This window comes from Mugil cephalus, chromosome 1 (genome assembly GCF_022458985.1).
Source record: "Mugil cephalus isolate CIBA_MC_2020 chromosome 1, CIBA_Mcephalus_1.1, whole genome shotgun sequence".
NCBI lineage: Eukaryota > Metazoa > Chordata > Actinopteri > Mugiliformes > Mugilidae > Mugil > Mugil cephalus.
Window position 1 is genome coordinate 8,695,609 of NC_061770.1, and position 23,622 is coordinate 8,719,230.

The 23,622-nt window shown below is 42.2% G+C and overlaps 2 protein-coding genes across 3 annotated transcripts; one reads left to right on the forward strand and one right to left on the reverse strand.

The window, feature by feature from the left end:
- Positions 1 to 63: 63 nt before the first annotated feature.
- Positions 64 to 8,856, reverse strand: samd10a (sterile alpha motif domain containing 10a). Of its 2 annotated transcripts, none has more exons than XM_047567781.1 (5): positions 8,419 to 8,856; positions 6,618 to 6,799; positions 1,438 to 1,606; positions 1,208 to 1,348; positions 64 to 408 (listed from the first exon to the last, which is right to left on the reverse strand). In XM_047567781.1, the coding sequence occupies exons 1-5, from the start codon at positions 8,429 to 8,431 to the stop codon at positions 386 to 388; spliced, it is 528 nt and encodes a 175-aa protein (XP_047423737.1). In that variant the 5' UTR covers positions 8,432 to 8,856; the 3' UTR covers positions 64 to 385. The 2 variants fall into 2 exon arrangements, with proteins under 2 accessions (XP_047423737.1, XP_047423728.1); XM_047567772.1 differs by having other exon boundaries at positions 1,202 to 1,348; positions 8,419 to 8,846.
- Positions 8,857 to 19,257: 10,401 nt separating this feature from the next.
- Positions 19,258 to 23,142, forward strand: emilin3a (elastin microfibril interfacer 3a). Its single transcript, XM_047578996.1, has 4 exons — positions 19,258 to 19,700; positions 19,835 to 19,954; positions 20,032 to 20,573; positions 20,698 to 23,142. Exons 1-4 carry the CDS (start codon positions 19,549 to 19,551, stop codon positions 22,626 to 22,628), a joined length of 2,745 nt encoding a protein of 914 aa, XP_047434952.1. The 5' UTR covers positions 19,258 to 19,548; the 3' UTR covers positions 22,629 to 23,142.
- The last annotated feature ends 480 nt before the right edge of the window (positions 23,143 to 23,622 follow it).

Genomic DNA, 23,622 nt, shown 5'->3' on the forward strand with positions numbered 1-23,622 from the left:
GGGTAATGGAGTTTGACATCACGTGCTACCACACGGCGAAGATTAATGCACACAATGCAGGTCTTCTGGTAATATTTAGTTTTTATTTATATATGAATGATTTTTTGACATTAAAAAAAGTTTCAGAGAAAGTTGTCGAGACGGTTCAAGAGGAAACATAGTCACAGAACAGAGAAATAAACTGACAAAACAGATTGTCACGATGCTTTTATCATCACAGTTCACAGTCAGTTTGTTTAGATGATGTCTGTTTATCGTGCTGCCAACCTCCAGTTGACATTATTCTACATGTCTGCTGCTGGATGGATTCATCCCACAGATTTGATTCACATTTCAGTTTTTATGATTTTATATCACATGACTCCACAGTGTCCACGTCTTGCAGCTACGAAATCTTTCCAAAGGAACCTGCAAAAGACACAAAGGTTAGCACCTTTCAGCTGTTTACTTTAAAGCTACATCTTGGCATTTTTGGAAGTGCACTTACTAATTTTCAGGCAGTTTTAGTTGAAGATCGATGCCACTTAATGTGATGTTACAACTTTCTGTTCATTAGCTTAGTGTAAAGACTAGAAACATATAGAAACAGTCAAAAAGCAACTGAATTAACCCACTAGTGATTGTAAGATGTTGTGTTTAGAGTTTGTAGATGATTCTCAGGGCTTCAGGTTGAGAAGATAGAACTGTTATTTTACATGTTGCTTGTTTTATTGACTTTTATTAGTTCTACCAAACTAGGTATACTAAACTAAACTCAGTACATACAGTCAATGTAATACTGCTTTGTTGCTCTGACTGTTCGTAATTAGGAGAGTTAGGAGAGTCTTAGGGAGTCGACTGACTGGCTTTAGGATTTCAGATGTCTCGTCTAGGGTGCAACAATAATAGGGCAGTAACCCTTGAAGTGAAACTGAAATGAAAAACTGTGCTAGTTACTACAGAGTAATCTCAGCTTCAAAGTCACAGTGTGTACGTGATGAACTTTAGAGGTGTAAACTAATTTTGTTACCCTGTTTACAGTCTTGATGCTAAGCACAACTAACCAGCTTCGTGTTTATCCAACTAAATACGAGAGTGATATTGATCTTCTGTGTGACTCTGACTGCCAGAAATGGGAATGTGAAAATATTAAACTATTACTTCAAAGCAAAGGTTTGAGAGTCAAGAAAAAATTTTAAAAAATAACGATAAAAACACGTACCCTCACCTCTGCTGAGCAGCTGCAGGTTACGTCCCTCCTCCTGCACCTGCAGCTGCAGCACCTGTTGCAGCAGTTCCTGTCGAAGCGTCTCTTGCACTAAACCCATCCTCTCCAGCTTCTCCTCGTTCAGACGCAACAATGCACGTCCTGCAAGTGAGGCAAGGGAAAACTGACTTCAGATTCGAATCTAAATCCCAGTGACATCGTGAAATCTATTTATTATATAAGTGCGTGACCTGTGATGGCGTGGTGGGAGAACGCCTCCACATAGGTCAGGTAGTTGTGTGGACAATGTTTCTTCAGCCATTTGCACACATCTTGTTGTGACCAGAGCACGACAGGGCGGATCAGGCTGGGCTGTGTGGGGCTCGTGTGGTATATGCCAAAACTGTCACTGGAGCGGTACTGGAGATAAACAGACAGAACAACATACACATAAATACAGAGAACATTAAAGGAGGAACAGCTCGAGTATAACAGAGATGCCACAGAGTCCTTGAGCAAGACACTGAACGTCCAGTTGCGAGCACCTTACCCTATTGTTGTGAGGATAAGAAACTTTATAAAAAGCCACTGAGATATAACAGTGTGACATAGATGCAGATCATTAACATTTAGGGAGCCATGTTTGTTCTTGACTAGCTGATGCCACTGTGCTATAAATATAAAGCTGCAGCCAGCAAACAGGTCTTAGATTAGCATAAAGACTAAAATCTGGCTGGAGAAATGAGGTAACAAAAGTATTAGAAGGACAACTTGAGGTTTTTGTGTCACGAATGTGTGAAACTATTTTTATTTTTTTATTATGGGCAAAGATTGTGAAGGACTTTAATATGTGTTCTGGTTGATCTGCTCACAAATGGGCGGCCAAAAAAAAAAAAAAAAAAAAAAAAAACAGATGCTAACACTCCCAGGACGCACTGAAGACACATTTAAGATACAATCTCATTTGGAGGTGGTCTGGGTCACATTCTTTCATTCTTTCATAACAGTGTGGCCGCAAAATGCATCCTGGACACACTAATGGACCCCATACATTCAAACACATCTTCTAATTTGAATGACAGCAAATGTTGTTCCTGTCTTGTAGCTGTTGACGAACTAAATAATAGACTAAATAAATCTGCGCACACATTAACCAATTAAATCAACAACCGTTAGCTGCTGCGTGTAAATCTGTCATAAAAAATGTACCTGCATGTAATTAATTAGCAATGTGTTCATGCCGATGGGCAAATGAGCTGTATTTCCCCAATAATGACAGGTGTCTTTATTCAAATTAATTAGGAGATTCTACTTTCACTCCTGAAAACAGAGCAGCAGAGACATTACCGGGCGCACAGAAGCTTCCAGGGTTTGAGTTAGAATCTGAGCTTTGTGCAGGTCTCTAAAATAATTGATGTCATGGCGGCGTTAAAATAAATAAAAGATACTGTGGACTTCCAGTGACAGAGAGAGACATCATAGCTTGTTATGTCCCACAGTTTGTCTCACATCCTCTTCTCATGATGCACGCACAACAAACAACTGTCCTGAAACATCTGTATGTGGCGAACTATTGTTTCAATACAGCTGCTGTTTGTAGAATATTCCAAAGTGTCCAAAATAGTGTTGCTGCTTACTTGCACACGTGTCTACCAGTGTCCCTCATTAACTGACAAAATGTTGCGTTATCAGCGTCGCTCAAACCATGAAGAAAAGAAAATGTCTTTTATATTTGATGCTGCCGCTGTGGCTTCTACACCTATGAAAATGTCAGAAACGTCATCTTTTCACCGTGAGATCTCCGCAAACACTGCTGATTAATGAAGCATCTGCTGGATTATATGATATCAAGCACTTACAGTACATGTAGGGAGCAGATATGCTACGTATTCACGACAAACTGATAAGATTAGTCCTGAGCCAGAAGAGGTTTCCACCTCATTAAAGCGCAGAGTGACAATGTAACGACCACATGTGAACGCAGATCAAACGCTCCGTATGGATGTGAGCCTCGGAGTCGTCTCCCAAGATCAGCGACAACGTGCAGCAGCACAGAAATAGAAGCATGTCGGCCCGTGTGGTGGTGGTGGTGGTGAGATTCAGCACTTTAATCTTACGGGTGTAAAACTGCGAAGGAGTAATCAAACTGGGGCCTCTTATCAGCAAATCAGTTTTAAAAATTTAGCAGGTTCAGCATTTCTCCAATTCAAGATTTTCTCAGATGCAAGATAAAAAATAAAAAAAAAAGGTAAAAAAAAAAAGGTTGGCTATAAAATTTACAGCTTAGATGTTTAAGCCTTCATTAATATCCTGTTTTTAATCTACATTGGTAATATTCCATGCAAGAAAGATATTCAGATTTTTTATTTTTTTTGCTGACTTCAAATCAGGACTGATCAAGTGTACTTTAATGTTTCTCTACTTAGACATTCATCATGTTCACAATAATAATAAAACAGATCTCCAACTACTGTATATGATGACAAAAACCACATGTGGCTTCAAATCACAATAAAATGATAATTATCAGTTTAAATGTCAAACAAAAGCCCGAGTGATTTTGCCTAACAGACTTAACAAACACAAGATTTTAGCATTTGCCTCATCAAACTTGATTACTAAGCAAATTAGTAAATGCAAATGAAACGGCTCATTAGCCAAAAATAATGAAGCCAATACAAGTGTAAAACCGGCTCGTCCTCGTATGGCTCCATATGAGAGTCGGTGCACTTATCCTCCGCGCCTAAAAGTCCAGCCTCATAGAAATAAACATGTTTACAGCCTGCTTCAAAAACTTCTCTTTAGCTGTTTTTCTCATCCAGGATTCTCACCCATTAAAATATATCAAGGCTTAAAGTTATGCATAATTAAGGCTGAAGCTGCTTTGAGTGACGGGTGGGTGCTGTCACACAGGGTAGCTCACTGTCTGCCTTGGCTCCACCTGGCCGCCCTCAGCTCCACGTCCACGTCTGTGTTTGTTTTTCATTTAGCTAGGAGTTAGGTGGTGTCAGGCACTGCCAAGATGGCCACGGCCAGAGCCACCACACTGAGCTCCAGGAACCTTATAGCTGATGTCATGAAAGTTTGATCCATATCACCCAGTCATCGGTCCCTACTATGATTTACATTAAATATCACACAGCTATTACCCGCAGCAGCAGTGAAGCAGTGAATGAATAAATTCTATCTACTTTCTTTTTAGTTCTTTCTGATGTTTTTTTTTTTTTTTGATATAAATGGATGCTGCATATACTTTATAGGGCTTCAACCAATGATAGAAACTCTCTGTAACATTCATATCAAGTTAAAAAAGATATAATCTTCAATCACAGTTGAGAGAAGTCCAGACTGTGTTGTCCAGGACATCAAATGACGTGTCACTATAAGACAGAAGGACTAACAAAACTATGATTTAAACCCTTGGATGTGTTTTCCTTTCATCTTATTATAAGTAGTTATCTGTCTTATTTCTGAAATAATAACACAGGAATAATGTCGTTCTTTTCAAACATACGCAGCGCTTCAGTTTTTTCAGTTTTCATCAATTAAAAAACACAAAAGAAGCAAATTCTCCTTGGATGAAAAACTGTTTGATATTTTAGCTAAAAACTAATGACAAGTAATTATCACAACTGCTGTAGATTATATTTCTCTCACTCCACCACTGAGTGGATTGTGTTGCCCTGAGCCCACGGTGGTGGAATATAACAGACCGAGGTGGTTGACAGATAGAGGCAATAATGACGGTTTCCATGCTGTTTACTGGATCAATCTCAAACCAACAATACAGCGTGGCAGCTGAGAAACTGACGCAGACAGGAAGAAATAAGAAGACAACGTGAGCAAAAGGTGAATAGTGAACGAAGTGGAAGCGCTACACACATGGTACGGTGAGATGCAAGTTTTTGCTTCTTAAGACCAAAATAAACCGACCACTACATTATGTGCATCCAAGGGGATTGAAGCAAACAAACAATGCCTTTCCTGCATCCAACTCTGTTATCAGCCCAGCCCAGTTCTATGTTCGCAGCTTTAGCTCGGGCTCATAACAGCCTTTTTAGAGAGCCTTTCATGGGGTGAAGACAAAAACATGGGCGCTCTGACTTGTAACCGAGGGCTTTAAATGAGGCCAGTTTGCACCATGAATGGATTGCCGATGACCCCGACTGTGCGAGCGGACAATGCTGTATCACATAAACAACAAAAAAAACTTTCACTTGGACTGGAACAGGATGTTTCACATAAAAAGATCTATTAAAAAAACGCTTGCTGTTTATTATCCCGCAACAACAGTCGCAGGCTGGGTGATATCGGCCGCTCGGTATCAAACTAGACACGGTTTCTTTCTGTTCTCAGTCGACACAAAGAGATGCTGCAGCATCGAGTGAGTGTTGGAAGACTTGTGCTATTTAAAGCTAAAAGGCTGTTAGAGCGCACTAGCCCGCTGGGGAGTGAGCAACATCCATTCTCTGCTAACAAAGTGACCACTGGCAACAATCGACGATGACCGGCTGCATTAGCCAGACTTTGATTTGTTTTTCTCTCCCAGACTTTTACAAAGAGAATTGTGGGAGATGGGCTGGTGGACACCAGAAAGGATAAAGACAAGACAACAGTATAAAGATTTTCTTTTAGTGAGCATCAGATTTGTCATATGTTATATATGTATATATGTACATATATGTACATATATATATGTATATATGTATAGTGTGCACATGAAACCAGCTAGGTAATGATTTTTATTCCATATGATGGTTTAAATGATATCACAATATTTACTAGTTTGTTTTTCAAGTAAATACTGGGACTTGTTTAGGTAAAATAAAAATTCATATCAACTGAATTAATGTACTTAAAAATGATCCTTACTACAATCAAATGAAATTTGGATTCTCTTCAATTTTGTGTAAGGAATAATATGCTGCAATGATTTTTTTCCCCAATAAGAAATAACGCTTTGTGTTTGGATACTTGAGTCTGAGTCTACGATGACTGCTGCATGTCAAAAGTTCTTTCCCTCTTGTAAAACCACCCTAAGGAAGATTCCTGTGTCATGGCTTCAGTTGTGTCAAAACTGACGCCAATGATTTCAGCGCGCTGTTTACTTCACCATTTGACACATGAAGCAGTTGCATAAGCTTTGCAGCTGGTTAACAAGTTATAATGCAAATGATTTTTAGTTCATGCCTGCAGTAACAACATTATCAGCCTGTAACTAATATTTTTTCAATCATAGAGGTATTAAAATCTAATTCCAGTTTGGCCTCAAGCAATGCTGCAGTTACCTTTTGCTCAATATCATCACGCTTAATGAAGCAGACAGAAACCTATCTCCCTGATATTTGAGAGTGAACAAAACCTTAGGGGTTATCACAGCGTGAGGCAGGTGTGCTGCTGGACGTGTCGAGGTCACGTAGGTGTTCAGTACCTGCAGGGCCTCGGTCCCCGGCTGCTGCAGCAGCTTCACTGTTCTGCCTCCCGCCGTTTTCTGTCCACGCCCGTCATGCCAGGTTAGGTTCCCACCTGTCCGTCGACTCAGCTGGTGCTTGAAGTCCTCCGGCAGAGCCCTGTACTCCACAGCTGGCCTGCAGAAACTGAAACTCGATGCAGCTGGAGGGATGAAGAAAGGCGTACAGTATAATGATCAGAAAGCCAACGCAACTTACTCGGCAAACAAAACTCCCTCGCTCTGCATGACTTGCAAATAAAAGCCAGAGCTGAACCCACGTGCACGCTCTGTCATCCAGAGATGATCTCATTATGAAATACCTGCTGGGACGTGCTCTGTTGACACTAAGCACGCATGAGGTAATACTCCGAGGTCTGAGTCTGGACAAGCTCCTCTGCAAGTCTCAGATGTTGTGTGTTCAGGTACCACTGTTACTGTGAAAGGCTTGTAGGCGCATTTCAGAGCCATGAGACAAGCCACTTCCTAATCATTACGAGGACACCCGTAGGCAGACATCCAAGCTCACTCCACAGCAGGTGGCTGCCCAACATCTAGTAATTAAAGGGAGTGTAGAACTACAGTAAACACGCTGTTACTGGCACAGATTCTGGCAGAAAGCCATGGGTCATTATAGATTCATGTGCCAGATTGGAAGGATTTTCTTACCGCGTTTGAAGCTACATGTGCAGCTGTGTTTGTGCGCGCATTAATGTGCATTTTCAATATCTTAAGCTGACTAAGAGAATTTGAAAAGAGATTTCTGAACAAGAGGGGCTGTCAAGGGTAAACGAGGTTTGGAGGAGATGAAAGAGCGCCTTCTTTTTTTTTCTAGCTTTGCGCCTTCTCCTTTCCGTCATTCATCATCTCCCACTGAGAGCGGAGCCAAACTGAGTCCTGCAATCATCAAGGCAAACCAACAGCATCAGGTTATTATGAATAAAACTCGGTTTGTGATTTCAGTTTTTCTTTTTTTCTTTTTTTTTTAAGTCTTACTCCAAGCGTGTGTGTGTATAAACCCCCCCTCCACAGTGTTGCTCACACGGTGCTGTGCTGTAAACACAAATGTGCCCCTTTCAAGGGTTTAATGTGCATAATTAGGACCACTTGTCTGACTCTAGTTTTCCGAGAGGAAAAAGTTCTCATTAACTAACACACACACACATATAAAACTGACGGCGGCGGAAAGGAAACGGTTTTATGAACCAAAGCCTCCCAAAACAACCTATGAAGAGTCTGGCTTGCCTGCTGCACTTTTTTTTTTTAATAGACTTTTGCACAGAAATACATATTTTTCTTTCAAAACCGTGCATATATTTTACTTTTGAAAAGGTAGCTGTCGGGGTTAAATCCAGTGACTTAAATCTGCACAAATCTGACCAGAGCAGCAGTCAGACCGTGATGCGCTGTCCATTCAGCACCATGTCACTGACCATCAGACCACCCTGTACCCTCCTGTTTTTTTTTTAACATAATAATATCCCTTGTACCCACAGGCCATTATATAACACTGAGTTATCTGTGCGTCACTGTCACTTTCTTTCTAGACTCACTGTAGTCGGTGGACGTTTTAACCTCATACTGTCTGTACTTTATCATTTAATTGGCTGCAGCATGCGTCTCCTTATCAGCTGCAGCAAGAACATACCGGATTAACTGGTTCAGGAAGTATTCTCTTAAAGTAACAAACTCATGCCTGCTTTACTTTCTATTGGATGTTTCCTATTTCAGAACAAATGATAATTAGATAATAATCAAATATAAGGCGCAGAAAGTGTCCTACCATCCACAGCCATGATGTCTTTGTGCTGGAGTGGATCTAATGAAAGCCTCCCATAGTCTCCTGCGAGCGACACACAGGCTGCGGCTCCTGCGTCCTCCTCTCTCCCCCTGCGCGATGCGACCTGACCGAGAAAAGTTTCAGTCGGGTCTGGAAGGAGCAGCGACGCTCCACATCCTCTCAAGAGCGCAGAGACTCAGACTGACGAGAGAGGGTGAGAAAAATAAATAAATAAAAAGCCTCAACAGGAGCTTACGTCGTCCCCGGTGTCTGGGGTGAAGTTCTTGAAGACAGACAGGAATGTCCCCGAGCAGCTGACTGGCTTCGCTGTCTCGTCGGTCGGGAGCGAGAGTGTGCGCGTTCCCGGCGCGCGTATTGGTGTGCGGTTTTTATCTGTGTCGTGGGAATCGGACGCGCGGCTTTTTCTCAAGAGCATGCATGAGCGCGGGGAGCTCAAAGTGCAGCCCTGGGCCCTGTAATTAACGCAGCCAGTGGAGACTGTGAAAAACAGGCGGATGAAAAGGCTTCTCATCGCTGCAGCATCCACCGTAAGGAAATCCCCTTTGCTTTTTCTTAAAGAAAGGGAGCTCTGTGCCTGCTGGTGGGCAGCGAGCCCTGTCTGTGATGGACCCTCTATGTGGGGTTTGTGCAGAGGAGCTGCAGGACATCGGGCCTGAAATCACAAAGCAGGGTTCCTGCTCCCACCTGTCCGTAGACCCACTTTACTTTATTCTCATAAGAGGTGACCTTTGACCTCCTGTTTAGGAGCATCACAGCACTAAGCACCACTCAACCATGGTTATTCAAAAGTCATAAAGATTGTTTATTTAAAATAAAAGAGATTTAAAATCAAAAGGGCCAAAAGCACACAATAATAACGCTCACTGCTTACCAAATTCCCCAGGGGATCAAAAAGTATCTCTGCCCATTAAAACTGTGAAAAAGTTTGAGAATCCCGCGTGCTGACCTATTTACCTCTAAATGTCAGTGGATGGATCATTACTTTCAGGAATGAAGGTCAGTCAGTCTGGAAAATTGCAAAAACTTTGAATGTGTCCCCAAGTGCAGTCGCTAAAAAAAAATCAAGCGCTTCGATGAAACTGGCTCATGAGGACTGCCCCAGGAAAAGAAGACCAAGAGTCACCTCTGCTGCTGAGGATACGTTCATCCAAGGTACCAGCCACAGTTAACAGGGCCTCAGACTAGAGCCCAGATAAATGCCTCACAGAGTTCTAGTAGCAGACACATCTCTACATCAACTCTTAGAGGAATCAGGTCTTTAAACACAAGGACTAGACATAATGAGACATGCGTGGTTCCCGTGAAGCATGAAGGAGGAGGTGTGATGGTGTGGGAGTGCTTTGCTGGTGCCACTGTTGCAGGACAGTGATCTCAGACACACCTCCGGGCTGTGTAAGGGCTATTTGACCAAGAAGGAGAGCGATGCACCAGATGACCTGGCCTCCACAGCCACGGACCTAAACCCAATCAAGATGCTTTGGGATGAAATGGACCGCAGAGTGAAAACTATAAAAGCTAACAACTCCTTTAAGGCTGTTGGAAAACCATTTCAGGTGACTACCTCATGAAACTCGTTGAGCGTCAAGAGTGTGCAAAGTAGTACTCAAAGCACAGGGTGGCTATTTCAAAGAATCTAAGATATAAAACATGTTATTTCACACTTTTTTGTTTACTACATAATTCCATGTGTGTTCATTCATAGTTTTGATGACTTTAGTGAGAATCTACAATGTAAGTAGTCATGAAAATGAAGTAAAATCATTAAATGAGAAGGAAAACTTTTGACTGGTAATGTATTAGTATCAAGACAGGTTAGGATCTATAAGCCATTTTCAATTGATGCCACTAGATAAAAAGTGGAACCATACAAATGTAAATAGAGAAAAGCTATCTTAAAAGAGTATATGTTTGTATATGGAAAAAGTGCAGAGGGTGTGAGGAGATAATGACAAGAAACCACATTGTATATAAATATATTTTGTTTGTACTTGTTTGGACTGAGGATTACATCTTCCCTAACCTTATATCAGTGTTACAGCCAGTTCAACATTTGACAAGGCTATATATACATCATCCACTTAGAACATGAAAAACAAAAACATAAAAAGGACTAAAAATAAAGTAGGTTGCATTTATTTATCCACTGCTGCGATCCTTACTGGAGCTGCGGGGAATAGCTGAGGGGTTCCCCTGAAGGGTGTGGACTAAAGCGCAATTTATGGTTCTTCTCTGTACATTTATAAATATTTCACACTTTCATATCCAGAGCAGCGTGCTCTGAATCCAGAGTAGCGTGCTCTGGATTCAGAGCCGTCTGGCTTAAGTCTATAAATCAGCAGCAAACAAAACTCGCTCGAAAGTGTAATGACACTACAGTCGTTTATCAAACTGAAACAAGCGCAGGTGAATGGAGAGGGCTTTTATGTGTAGACAAAGACATGATCCTGTTGAGGCAGGCATGGGATGATAGAGGTGCGGCGGTGAAAGCAGATCAGAGAGATCAAGGTGACATTAAAAACACTAAACAGGGCTTTTGGTGCTTGATCGGTCCAGGTGGTTGTTACTGAGTTTATAGACAAACAGAAACAAGTACAAAGCATGATGTGCTGCTTCTAATGAAGGCTGTGGTCATGGCTGTGTAATATTAAACAAAACAGAACATGCTGCTTCATTTCGCCTTAGATTGAGGCTTTCAGCTCAATTTGAAAGGCTCAAAGTAGGACGTTTTATGTGTTTGTGTCTTCAAGAGTTACTGAACCTGTAACTACCTTGTGAGGGGTGGTTACAAGCCACTTGTCTGCAGCATGTGGCTGACGTCTCCAGAGATCAGCATGAAGGCATCGGGTGCTGTGTCTTAAGTCTGGTAACAGTTGTGTGGATGACGTCACAGGCAACATCGCCATCCTCTCGTGGGGGGGGTGTAAACACACATAGCAATGGCCTGTGACAACTCCCCGGGCATGTAGCATGCCTGGAGAGTAATGGCTAAAAGTTCAGGGTCATGGTAGCAGATGGTTGTCTTCACTGTTAACATGCCCAGTGTTACACACCGCCTAGAGTTCATGAACAGTGCAAGTCCCCCACCTTTCCTTTTCCCACTCGCCTTGGTGTCTGTGTCCGCTCTGACTGTGACAAAGCCACATTAGCATCGGGGATGCTAGTCATTAGCTAGGTCTCCCTGTAATTCTACTGTCCATCACTAGTCCAGCAGCAAGAACCTGCAAGAGGGGAACAGTGAAAAGATGATGATGACTTCATTGAGGAGCTGGAAGTGTGCAACTGTCACCTGCAGCTCTTCATCTAACAGCTCACTGTGGCTGCTCCTTCTTGTTCCATCAATCCTTGAAATTGTTGAAGTGCTGTCAGAAAAGGACAAAAATGACAGATGACCCTCCGTCTGCTGATGACTGAGCAAACTGCATCACAGTCCAAACTCCACCGGGCTCAGATGAACGTTGCTGCTGCTCTTCAAGACTCTACTGTGACGAAATGAAGATGATTTTTCTGGCAGATCTTTGCTGAAACATAATCAGTCCCTAACACAACAACTTTTTAAAAGAGAATATTTGTAAGTGGGGGAAGTCGGCGTGTCAAGTGTGCTACTGTTATGTAAATGTTGCCACTAAAAGTAAGAGAACAAATAATTCAGCATCAACTCTGTCAGTGTCACATCAGAATACTTTATTAGTTGTTATACTGTATTATATACATACTGTAGATGTGTGAGTAGGACTTTGGAGCTATTTTGCCAAGAGTAAATTCTGTTTAATCAATAACTACACACCGTATTTTGCACAGTGAGCTTCACAGACATTTCCGTCTCCACTGCCCTTTGGAGTGGTGCAATTAAACATTTTCATTTTTATTTTTATTAGATAGACATCCTCAAAGAGCTCCCCGCTGACCGCAGACATCGAACCAGTGTTCAAGAACATGGACACACGGGGCCTTTCATTTCACAACTAACTACAAACCACACGGCAACATTAAAAAAAGTGAATAACATTGACCACCTTGTGACAATTCAATGTTCTGCTGGGAAATGTTTGGACCTGGTATTCATGTGGATGTTGCTTAGACATGTACCACCCACCTAGACCAGACCAGGCACCCCCACCCCATAGCAATGACACAGACACAAACACAAAAGTGCTTTAGCTACAACTCAGAACTCAGATCTGTTACCAGACCTGACAGGACACCCTCAGAATGTCCATGTCCATTTTCTGACGGGTCACAACTGTTTTGGAAACACAAAAGAGACCAACCAACATTAGGTTGGTGGTCATAATGATATGCCTGATCAGTGTGTATAGTTGCCAAATGTTAATAGACAGTATGTGATCTGAAATGTAACATAGAAATATTCAATATGAATAAGCAGAGTTATATTTTAAGTGTTGTTAATTAATATTTTCTCAACCCAATTTAACAGAACCTCTGAAACTCATCAATTTACATTTAATATCTTGTTTAACTTAATCTGTTGACATGCAGTGGATGTACAATAATGACAAGCTGGTAGGAGGATTTGTATGTGTTGGACAGAGCCCTTTGTCTCTACTCTACATGTTAAACTGAGCAGCTCAACACTCCAGCTTCACATTCATGATTCATGATGATATTGCATCATGTGGTTGATGTTTACTTGAAATGACTGCAGACTAGATGACAACATCTGCCCCACAATCAATGCTTCAATTACCAGCAGTGATTGTCTGACTGATGACTTTTCATAACAGCGGTTCAGAGTGGTCGAATGCTCCGTAACTTTTAAGGGTTGCACCGCAAACCGCTTGTGGGGCTATAAACCCAGCTAACCAGCCCAAGTTTAATTGGCAGGGTGTGGGCATGAGCAGTTTCTGCAGATGCTTCTGAGGAAACACAGACTACAGCATCAGGGGCCCTCTTAAACTTTAACCATGGGCACATTTGGCCTGGTTCGAGCGCTAAAAGATGAAAGGGGCCGCTTCAATTAATACTTTCCACAGGAGGGAACATCAAAGAGCTTCAAATATTAATAGTACACATTCGAGGTTTACACTGAGTGGCTGCCTTTTGATTTAATGTTTAACCAAGGAAGTCTTTTTATCAGTTGTTTTTATGGTCATTTCAAAAAGATCCAAAAAAACCTGCCGCTGCCTGTTCGACATACTGTCAGATAGTGACCAGGATGAATGGTTTCTTATTCAGGCATAAAATTTAAAATCTGTCGAACAAAAGCAGGAGCCATCAGAAGGAGGAGGGAGAAAGAGAGGTGGTAGTTAATGAGGTGTAGTTAACACAAGGGGGCAGTCTTATTCTGTGACACAGTCTGAGGCAGTGTGTTGCTTTTGAGGAATATGTGACGACATTGCCGAAATCAAACCGGAGGAGTCAAAATACACAAATTATTCATTCAAAATCAAAAGCAACAATGTCATTTAAGGACGCTGACATTTTGCCTTTGCTTTAACTTTTTCAAATATAAAACAGCACCCTATTATAAATAAGGATGTCTCCTGGTCTATGTCTTGTTGTCATTGTCTGTTGCCAGTGTTGTCTGACTGTGACTAACATTAACTTAAATGTGAAATTATTTGCAGCTTAATTGACTCGGGCTGGAAAAGTCAACGCATCCACACCTACCCCACAACGTAGACAGCTGTGACTGCTCATTAATGTCTCTCACTGGCCAGAGAAGCACAAAAATGTCTCACTTGTTTAGCCTCCCACAAACCAGCTACTCCAACGTAGCTATTCTCTCTTTTCTGTGCTGCAGTAAAAGTTACTGTCTGATCACCGTTTATTAACCTTGGCTCCATCACGGTTGTGCAGTTCAAAATGAGAGTGGTTTTAGTCGCATATTTACAGAAGGATGCCGACAAATCAGCACACAAATATAAATCCTTACATCACATTAAGCAATGGTAGTAAACCAAAGGAAAAAAAATGGACAAAAGCTGCAGTTCCTCAAATGACCACTCGTGGCCGACTCCAAGCGTGAGTCAATCCACAGATTAAAAAAAATGTCAAAATGGAAAACTTTACAAAAGAAACATGTTAACTGCCAGGTATAAATAATTTTTTAGATTCTATAACAGATTTTCACATTGATGACAATGGCACAATAGATCTTTACGCAATGCACTACTCATTTTCAGGATTAAAATGATGTATTATTAGGATGTGCTCAGAGGTGGGTGTCATCGCAGGTTGCCAGTTGTCTGCCTATATTCATCTGCCTCAACTCCACAGAAACTCCACTCATCTTCACCTTTTTGAACCAATTACGAGTGAGTTAGATTCAGGGACGGCTCTAATGGCAACAGCCGAAGCCACCACAGGAAAATTATGTCTGACTTCATGGAGGATTCATCCACCTTTAAAGCTTTGTCGGGCTAACTAACCAAATTCATTTCCTGCACCAAAGAGACGAGAAGATGACTTTTGTGACTTTAGTGACTAATCCATTACCAAAATAGTCGCCGATTAGTCAGTCAATTTTCAGCTCTAGTGACGACTAGATTGGAAAATGAAAGCAATGGAACACATGACACCTCTTTAGCCTAAAGGAATGAAAAAGACAAGCAGTAATAAGGGACTGAATACTCAGAGCAGCACTAAAACTATTTAGCCGACGACCTGTACAATTGTTGAAGTTTGAAGTCAGCAGAGAAAATCATGTATCAGGAACCAAACAGAACACAGAAGGGATTGTGCACGACAGAAAAAAATGGAAAGCTCTGAAAGCCTATTTTGGGCACACGAGTTTGTGTAGCCTGGATCATCCGGATGGAATTTCATGTGCGAGTTTGTGTGCTGTCACCAGATGTGTACACACTCTCAAGAGTGTGGTAACAACAAACACACTCAAACTCTCGGCGGACGTGTAAAGTGTGCCGTGACCCCCGGCTCCGCATGTGGCCACCAAATTAAATTTGTTCAGGCCGTTTGTCTCATTTATTGACCCAACTCTCAAGATGGCGACGTCTCAGAGTGAATTCATCTTCACAAATATGAGAAACTATTCACTGACAAATGTCCTAACCTAGACTCAACTGAACCAGCACACCGTTACACAAAGAGGTTTAAAACCGGATACTGCTGAAGATTGATGAAGCGTTTGTCCTTTAACGTGGTTGTGAGAGCAGAGACTCTAACAATGCTGCAAATAGACCCAACTTTAAGAAGTTCCTAAATCTGCATTTTCAATACTGTCTCTATTTATGTTGAGTTCAGTGCAAAAGAAAAGTACAAAACTGTATAAAGTTTTCTTTCAATCATCCTCCAGCTCACTAATAAAATAATGAAGTACGCTTGTGAAGGTGCTGCCAAAGTCACACAGTCCAGTAACACGCCGATAGGCTGAAAACTAAAAAGACACACATGAAAAGATAGACACACCAGCTCAGAATTTGGACCGATGGTGTCAAAATTAAATAGACACAAAGAAACAGAGGAGGGATAAACAAAAATGTAGCTCCGCACATGTTGCACAGACACCCCTGTTTCAGCCATTTCACAGACGTGCAGGCAAACTGGGCCTCACCCTGTTCACAATGCGGCAATGGTGGGAAGTCCACGAATAGCTCAACTCTGACATAAGCATCATGACGGGCAGGTGAGTGGAAGCTAAAACAGTTGTAACTCTGTGACGCCATTCAAGGAAAACTCAGGGTGGATCCGCCGCCGGCAGCCTGTAGAATAAAGCTGCACTTATTTCACAGCACCAGAGCTCCAGCCTGAGCCTGGATCCTATGCCCAATGCAACATGTTTCACTGGATACAATGAGAGCTTGTTTACAAATCGGGAGGGTCTAAGAGCTGATGGAGAACTTATACCGAACACACACACATACACACACTGTTGTGTATCTGCACTGATCTGAGTGTTTCCAGGTAAAAGAGGTGGGACCTGCTGCAAACAGGATACAGGAAATGAGCCTCCCTCTAAAACAGGGCAATCTAAAGAGCCCCGCAAAATAATGACTACTCTTGTTCAAAATGAGGTCATGTCACAATGGTCACAGCAAAATGTTTTTCTTGAATGTCAAGCAGAAATGGTGCTATGTACGTTCATGATCTCTGAGGTAGAAGGTGTTTTACAGAGCCTCTAAGAGTCTGACGTGTCAAAGTAAAAGTACTCATCCCTCTGAAAACAAATCACACATTTAATATATATATGATGTTATTATAGCATCAGCACTGATGCATCAACATGTGAGCAGCGGTTTACTGGTGTAGCAGCTCGAGGTGGAGCTAGTTTGGCTGAGCGGTTTCCCTCGTACGGGTCAGGCTTCCTATGACGAGCCACACGATACGTCTCAACAGTCAGGAAAAGGAATGGGAGGGGAAAAATAATATCAGCTTTTATTTTTTAGTTTTTTTTTTAACACGGTTCTGCCTTTTTAAAATCCTGGATCCCATTTTACTAAATCTTTATATCTTTTATGTGAACATCTATGTCAGTCAAACCGGATGCATCATCCATCGTAGCGTATGAAACTATAAACATAATTTGCAATATTGTTTAATATCAAATGTGGTTTCAGTAACACAAAAGAATCCTTGCAAGTGTTGTATGATAAATATTATGAAACATATCAAAGGTGAAGAAATAATGAGTTTTAGTCACATTTGCAATGCAAGAAGAAAACAAACAAAAAAACCCATCATAGTCTATAACCTGAACAGATGGCAGCCGGGTGATGGGGCGGGTGTACATTAATTGTAGGGTGTGCAGTTTAATATTCTAAGGACACTAAGAATTAAAATAAATATAGTATTACTCCTGAAACTAAATGGTTGCCAGTAGGTTTTAGAATTTATTTTCCGGTTTTGCTGCTTGTTTTGAAGGTTTATAAAGCCTGGTGTCAAGTGACATGTGTGATCTTTTAACAGCTTATGAGTCAGATCGCTGTCTGAGATCCTCAGCCAGGAACTAATCGCAACTTCTGACCAGAGGTGATTAGACCTTTGCTGTTCATGCCCCAAACTGCCTGAGGATCTTAGGATAACTAAGTCAGCATCTTCTTTTAAATCACTACTGCAAGCTGTTTTTTATTGTAAAGCCTTTTTTAATTTGACACACTGTTTTATTGCAATTAGTCTGTCTGGCTTTATTTTATATCTATAATTTGTCTCACACCTTTCACAGTGGTTTATTTTGTTTTTGTATTGTTGTGCATGTGTGTCATTATATATCTAAGTGTCAGCTTCGTTCAGCACCTTGTAACTGATATAAAAAGACTTTCCTTAAAAACATTATACACGACATTTCACTGATGAACATGAACAAATCCTGTTATATCTTATATATCACATTCGGGAACAAAGCAAAACCATCTTTCTTTGAAGAGCATGTCTCTAGTGGATCTGCTAACAGCTACTCACAGCTTTTTTGTAAGTGTAAGTAATAGGAAGAAAGCAGACCTTCAAATTATAGTTCAGTTCTTTTGTATAGTCTACATTATGGCAGACAGCCTTGTGATGCACATTATAATAAAGTTTCCACCTTGTGAATGAATTACATTCTCATTTTAATGCTGCTGCTGCTCCTATTCCACACAGAACAGAGCAGCACATTTGAAAGACAAGGCCAAAAGGAAACCTTTAGACGTAATAATTTGAACTCTTTGTAGGAATGTAATTTGCGCTCCTAACGCTCATAATGTAAATTCCACATTTCATACTTGCACATGTTGGAAATCTGTTCCAATAAAGTGATTATGACAACAACAAGCCATCAAAATGTGGGTTCATCTAACTGGCCTTTTAGAGCAAAGTGGTCCAGCTGCGGTACAATCCAGCTCCAGGCGTGTTTCCATACTCAGGGTGGTGAAGTTACTTAACTGTACAAAGACTTGTGTTGTGAATGAATGTGTGGGCTTGTGGGGAAAGACTTTCAGTCATGGGTGTGTACCGGCACAGCCCTTAACACAAGGCATTTGTTTTTGTTTGTTCCCGTTCCTGGAGGTTTGCTGTTAGGTCGGAGTTTAGACTGTGTGAAGTTAAAGAGACCAAGATGTTTTCACAGATTTCACTTCACAGACTTCAACATAACATCAGCTATATCAGAATATAGCATTAGGCCCTTACAGTAGAAATGTGTGTGATCTACCATACATTTTTGTATTGTATGTTAGTGCAAGAATGACATAATGTGTCACAACTTACAGGGATACAGGGAGGATAACATGGATACTACACAATAGCATCATCATCACCACAACAAAAAGCAGTGCAAGTGTTACTAATACCATCAGTAATTATTCTTTTCAATTCATATGTCCCAGACAAGACATGACGGTGTGGCAGTGAAGCTGCATGAGGAATACGCAGAAACTGAAGCAGCTAAATGGCATTCATCAATCGTTAATTTTGTAACTTTCTTCTCTTTTTTCCTATTGTGAAATGTAAACACTTCTTCTGAAAAAGAAATGGTTAAGTTCATACAGAAGTTTTCTTCATACTCTCATAAATAATCGTCGACTACACACACTGCCTGCTTTGAGCACAGTAGGCCTGGTGTTGTGGGTGATGTCGTATTTCCTCTATGGTTTGCCGTGACGTCAGCATGGGAAAAACAGTTCATGTGGCCTCAGTCAGAGCCTTGATTGGTAGAAGTAGCATTAAGACTGCATGTCCAATAAAAACTGTATTTTCTATTAAGATGTACTAATTCCAGCTGTGAACAGGAGGGTTTTTTTTCCTCTCTCCTCCGGTGTCACACTGGTGTTACTTTGAGGAGGTTGAGTGGGAGGAGCTATGCAGATGGTGCCGGTGGAGGTCTATTAGTGCTGACTGTAGTGGCCCAAGCTCAAAGTGGACTGTTGTCACTTGACCTGAGTCCACCACACCCACAACCAGCATCAGGGTCAACATTCAGAGGGTGGCATTATCCCTTATTTCACAACCAAAGACGGGTGCACTGCAGAGACTGAAGTCTTTTTCTGAGTTTGTGTCTTTTGAGACATCTTGTTTTGTCAGAGGCCTGGCAAGACAAAAACTTTTATATCACAAGAGAACTGAGGACAATCTATCGGGTGTTAAATACCCTCGACGGATGAATTTTGTTTTGCGATATCATAGAAAAAACTCTTTTCACGTTAAGCTTTTGGATATTTAAGAATGAATTTTGTAATGGCTATAGGTCCTTTTGTGTTTTGGACTTTGCTTTTTTCACTGGTTGAAGCCAAGTTCTACAGACCTTTTCAGTATCACCAGTATACAGCTGGCATCAGTCAACACCATGACCAAGGGAAACCCACCAGCAGACACAAGTAAGTGCTCTCTCTCTTTCTTCTGTGTGCTGCATTACGTCTTAATTTACATCTTACTTTGTGTTTTGTATGTTGTATCTTGAAGGACAACCTGAAATAATGTTTATGTTATACATCACTATTTTTTCTGAAAGGAACCACTGTGCCTACGTCGTTGAAAAGACAGTGTCCTTCAGCATGCAGGACGGTGCCGCTCCTTATGTAAAAGCAGAGTACAACAAATGTTCCTGGGGTCAAAAATGTCCAACACTCCTGTGAGTAAACAGCAGTTTTTCTTATAAATTCAGAATAACTTACACTTACATAACTAATAATGGGATGTTCCCCTCAGGTATCGCCTGCTTTACAAGCCAATCTACAAGGTGGCACATAAAACCGTCACTGAGTTGGAATGGCGTTGTTGTCCTGGGTTCTCTGGTTATGGCTGTATGGAGGGACACCCTGTTTACCAACACCCTATGAAAATGATGCCACCATTCAAGGGCCCGCCAATGAAGGGCCCACAGTTTAAGGGCCCACCTTTCAAAGGTCCTCAGTACCAAGCTCCCATGTTAAAGGGGCCAATATTCAAGGGCCCACCTTCTATGAAAGCTAACCCATGGAGTCAGCCCAAAGGACCTCACATCAGCAGTTTCAACTCCTACCCAATGCGGCACTTTGGGCCTCCGAGGACCTCCTCCTACCCTGACTCCACATTCGAGTCTTATCCATCCGAGCCAGAGCCAATGCCAGAGCATGAGGAGCCTCATCACCCAGAGGACAACCAAGAACATGAACATGAACCTGAGCACAGCCAAGGAGCTGAGGAAATTATTCCAGATGAAATTCCTGCTGTTCCCTCTGGTGGTGAACAGCCAGAAGGAGAGCCTATTGGTGTGTCCTAAAGTTCAATAACTTTAACTGAACTTAATAATAACAGTTCAATAGATTTAAAAAATTAGCATTCTCGGACTGTTGTCTTCACAGAGTAATAATCTCTATCTCTCTATCTCTTTAGGTCAAGTCCCTGACAGCGAGACAGAGGAGCGAATATATCGAATGGAGGAGGATGTGCGGCGTCTCAACCTGGGTCTGGAGACCCTGAGAGGAACCGTGAATGGACTGGAGGATAGTCTACGAGCCTCATTAAGAGAAGATGCCAACAGGATGCTCTCAGCTCTGCTCTCTGCTGCTCCTGGTCCAATTCCTGCACCAGCTCTAGCCTCTAATCCCTCCACTGTAGGATTTGTAGAAATTCCAGGGGGAGACCCTGAGACAGAAGGCATAGATGGCAGACATGTGTTTCCCGGTATTACAGAACTGAATGGGAGGGTAGAGGAGCTCAGAACAGAGCTGCTAGCCAAGAGCACAGAGCTTCAGGAACTAAAAGCAAGAGTGATGGGACATGAAGGAGCACTAAAGAAGATTTCTGCATCAGACTCCACTGACCATCTTGGGGGAACTATGGAGAAGATTATGGATGCCAAACTAAGTGCAGCCAGGACAGAAATCCTAGGTGGTTTTGAGAAGCGGGTAGAGAGTGCAGAGAGCCGATGTGAAGAGAAAACTGGGGATGTGCGCCGTCAGTGCCAGAAAGAGCAAGGTGAGCGGCAGGAACAGATGGAAGACGCCCTGCAAGAAAGTACCATAAACCTGAGGACAGGGCTGAGAAACATCCAGGCACAGATACATGGTTTAAAGGCTTCAGAAAGCTGCTGTAGTAGAATGAGCGGGCTGGTTGAAAGGGTACAGCTGCTGGAAACATCAGTAGCCAGCCTCAACCAGTCCCAGGGGCACTTGAGAGTAGAGCTGGGTGGACACAAGGACCACATAGAGGGAATGCTGGAAGGGCGTCTGGTGTATGTAGAGTCCAAGCTCAACGTGACGGGGCAGATTAAAAATGATGACTCTGGAAGGAGGGGTGGCATCCTAGACAGAGCTGCAACAGGACAGGCCTTGGAGGCCAGATTGGAGGGTAAACTGAGTGCTCTTGAGGGCCGTTTACTGACAGCTTTGGAGGAGCTGGGTAATGCCACTGCCCCCGCACTGCTGGAGGGTCATGCTGTTCCCACTTTGGAGACAGAGCTGGAGTCTCTCCGGGGAAGACTAGAGGTGGATGTGGACAGAGTGCAAAAGCACCTCAACAACCTTGAGATCCTGTGCTCCACTTCCTGTTCCTCACAACAAAAATCTGCCATTCAGGGAGACTCTGCTGCGTCAAGTAAAAACTTGGCAGAGGACCAGAAAGCAAAGGAGGTCCTGGACTTGCAAGGTGACCGTTTGAATAGCCTCAATGTTACACTACAGAGCATCCTTAAGCATCTCACCATCAAGGACCAGCAACAACAAACAGAGGAAGATGCTCCTGTCCAGGGAGAACTAACAATCCTCAAGTTCAATGTTCGCTCAGTTAACCACACACTGAGAGGCCTCCAGGATTCACTGGGGACAGTCGTCCACCAGGTGGTTCAAGCCAACAGTTCCTGGCACGAGAGAGAGGCTCGCCTGGCGCAACAAATAAAGGGTGTGGTCCAGCTGGTTGGACACCAGGCTTCCATGCTTGGTGCTGGTGAGCGCAGACTGGCCAGAGTTAAGGGTGAGCTGCAGGAGATGAAGAGGCGGCTAGCTGAGGAGGTCCGGGGATGCCGGAGCACAGCTATGGTGGTCCAGAAAGAGGTAACTGAGGTTGGAGGGCGTGTTGCCAGTGTGGAGGACCAGTGTAAGGGCCTGAATTACTTGGCTGACGACTTGGAGAGAATCAGGGAGGAGCTGGAAAAACAATCAAATGGTCTTCTCCTGCAGGTCAATGGGACTCTCTCTAGCCATGCTCAGCAGCTGTCGGAGTTGAAAGGTGAACTGAGAAACTGCACGTCTAAGGTAGAGCCAACACAACCGAGTGTAGAGATAAAGTCTGAGGTGGGACGAGGGGACACGTTCACTTTCAATTAGTACAGTTCACACTGACATTTTAAAAGGGTAAATGTTATGCATGTGTTGTGGGGTTCCAATCAATCCCCCGGTCATTATTTGAATCATAAAATGAAAAGGTTTTGAACCTGCACTGAAATAAGAATGGTTTAGTTATTTTTTATTATTAAATTAAAACAAGTAAGGCAGCTAATTCTGACTGCACTCATAACAGAATCTTGAAATTGAATCATGAAGGTGCTAAGACGACTATTTGTTGTCACTGCCATCATTTAGAGCCCCAGTGATCAATAAACAGCTGTTCCTGTGTTTTTTTTCTGTAAAACCTACTAAATGTATTTTTTTTATATTGAATTGTCTTATGTTTATGTCTAGACTAGAAGTTCCTAAAATGTTTTAGATGTCTCCAGCTTTTGAGTATTTGTCTCTATTTTAATTGTAATCCTGCATATAATGTTGGCATTTCGAGCTATGTACAGTTTAATTTGATTTTTTTTTCCCAATTCTGACAAAACAATAAACAGGTTTCTTAAGAGTTAATGTTCTTTTGTTTAACATGTATGTCAGACATACATAAGGATGTCTCTTGAACAACATCAGCAGCATATTTAAGAAACTTGACAAGTGTTCATGCAGGAGGAATGTCTGCCACAAGATGGCAGTAGAGAAGCCTTAAATTTATTGACTGAAACAGACAAGGGTGGACTGAAGTATGCCCGGTGCAAATAATAGTCCTTCCAAAAAATTATTTTCATGGAGACAGCCTTTGCTTGCCAGAAGTGAATTACAAATGTGCATTATTCCCAAGGTGACAGAGAAAGAAAACCAAGGTGCACTCCAGTGCAGCAGCTCACATCTCATTCTCTCCCTCCCTGTAGGCTACAAATCTACCAGCGCAGGTTTCTGTGCATCGTTCTCAGTGGACGTTACAATAAGACGAGAGGTGACCTTGCTAATAACCCTCCCCTGTTAGTTCCTGTTCCCCTTTCGAACAAACACCCATTAAAATGACAGC

Bases quoted from the DNA above. Each gene is read 5' to 3' on its own strand.
- samd10a (XM_047567772.1), bottom strand. The intron at 1,607-6,617 runs GTACTGAACACC...GTTTATCTCCAG, and splicing joins CGGGGACCGAGGCCCTGCAG to TACCGCTCCAGTGACAGTTT. The intron at 409-1,201 runs GTACGTGTTTTT...TGTCTTTTGCAG, and splicing joins GCTGCTCAGCAGAGGTGAGG to GTTCCTTTGGAAAGATTTCG.
- emilin3a (XM_047578996.1), top strand. From the start codon at position 19,549: ATGAATTTTGTAATGGCTATAGGTCCTTTTGTGTTTTGGACTTTGCTT. The intron at 19,955-20,031 runs GTGAGTAAACAG...TGTTCCCCTCAG, and splicing joins CAAAAATGTCCAACACTCCT to GTATCGCCTGCTTTACAAGC. The intron at 20,574-20,697 runs GTGTGTCCTAAA...CTATCTCTTTAG, and splicing joins GCCAGAAGGAGAGCCTATTG to GTCAAGTCCCTGACAGCGAG.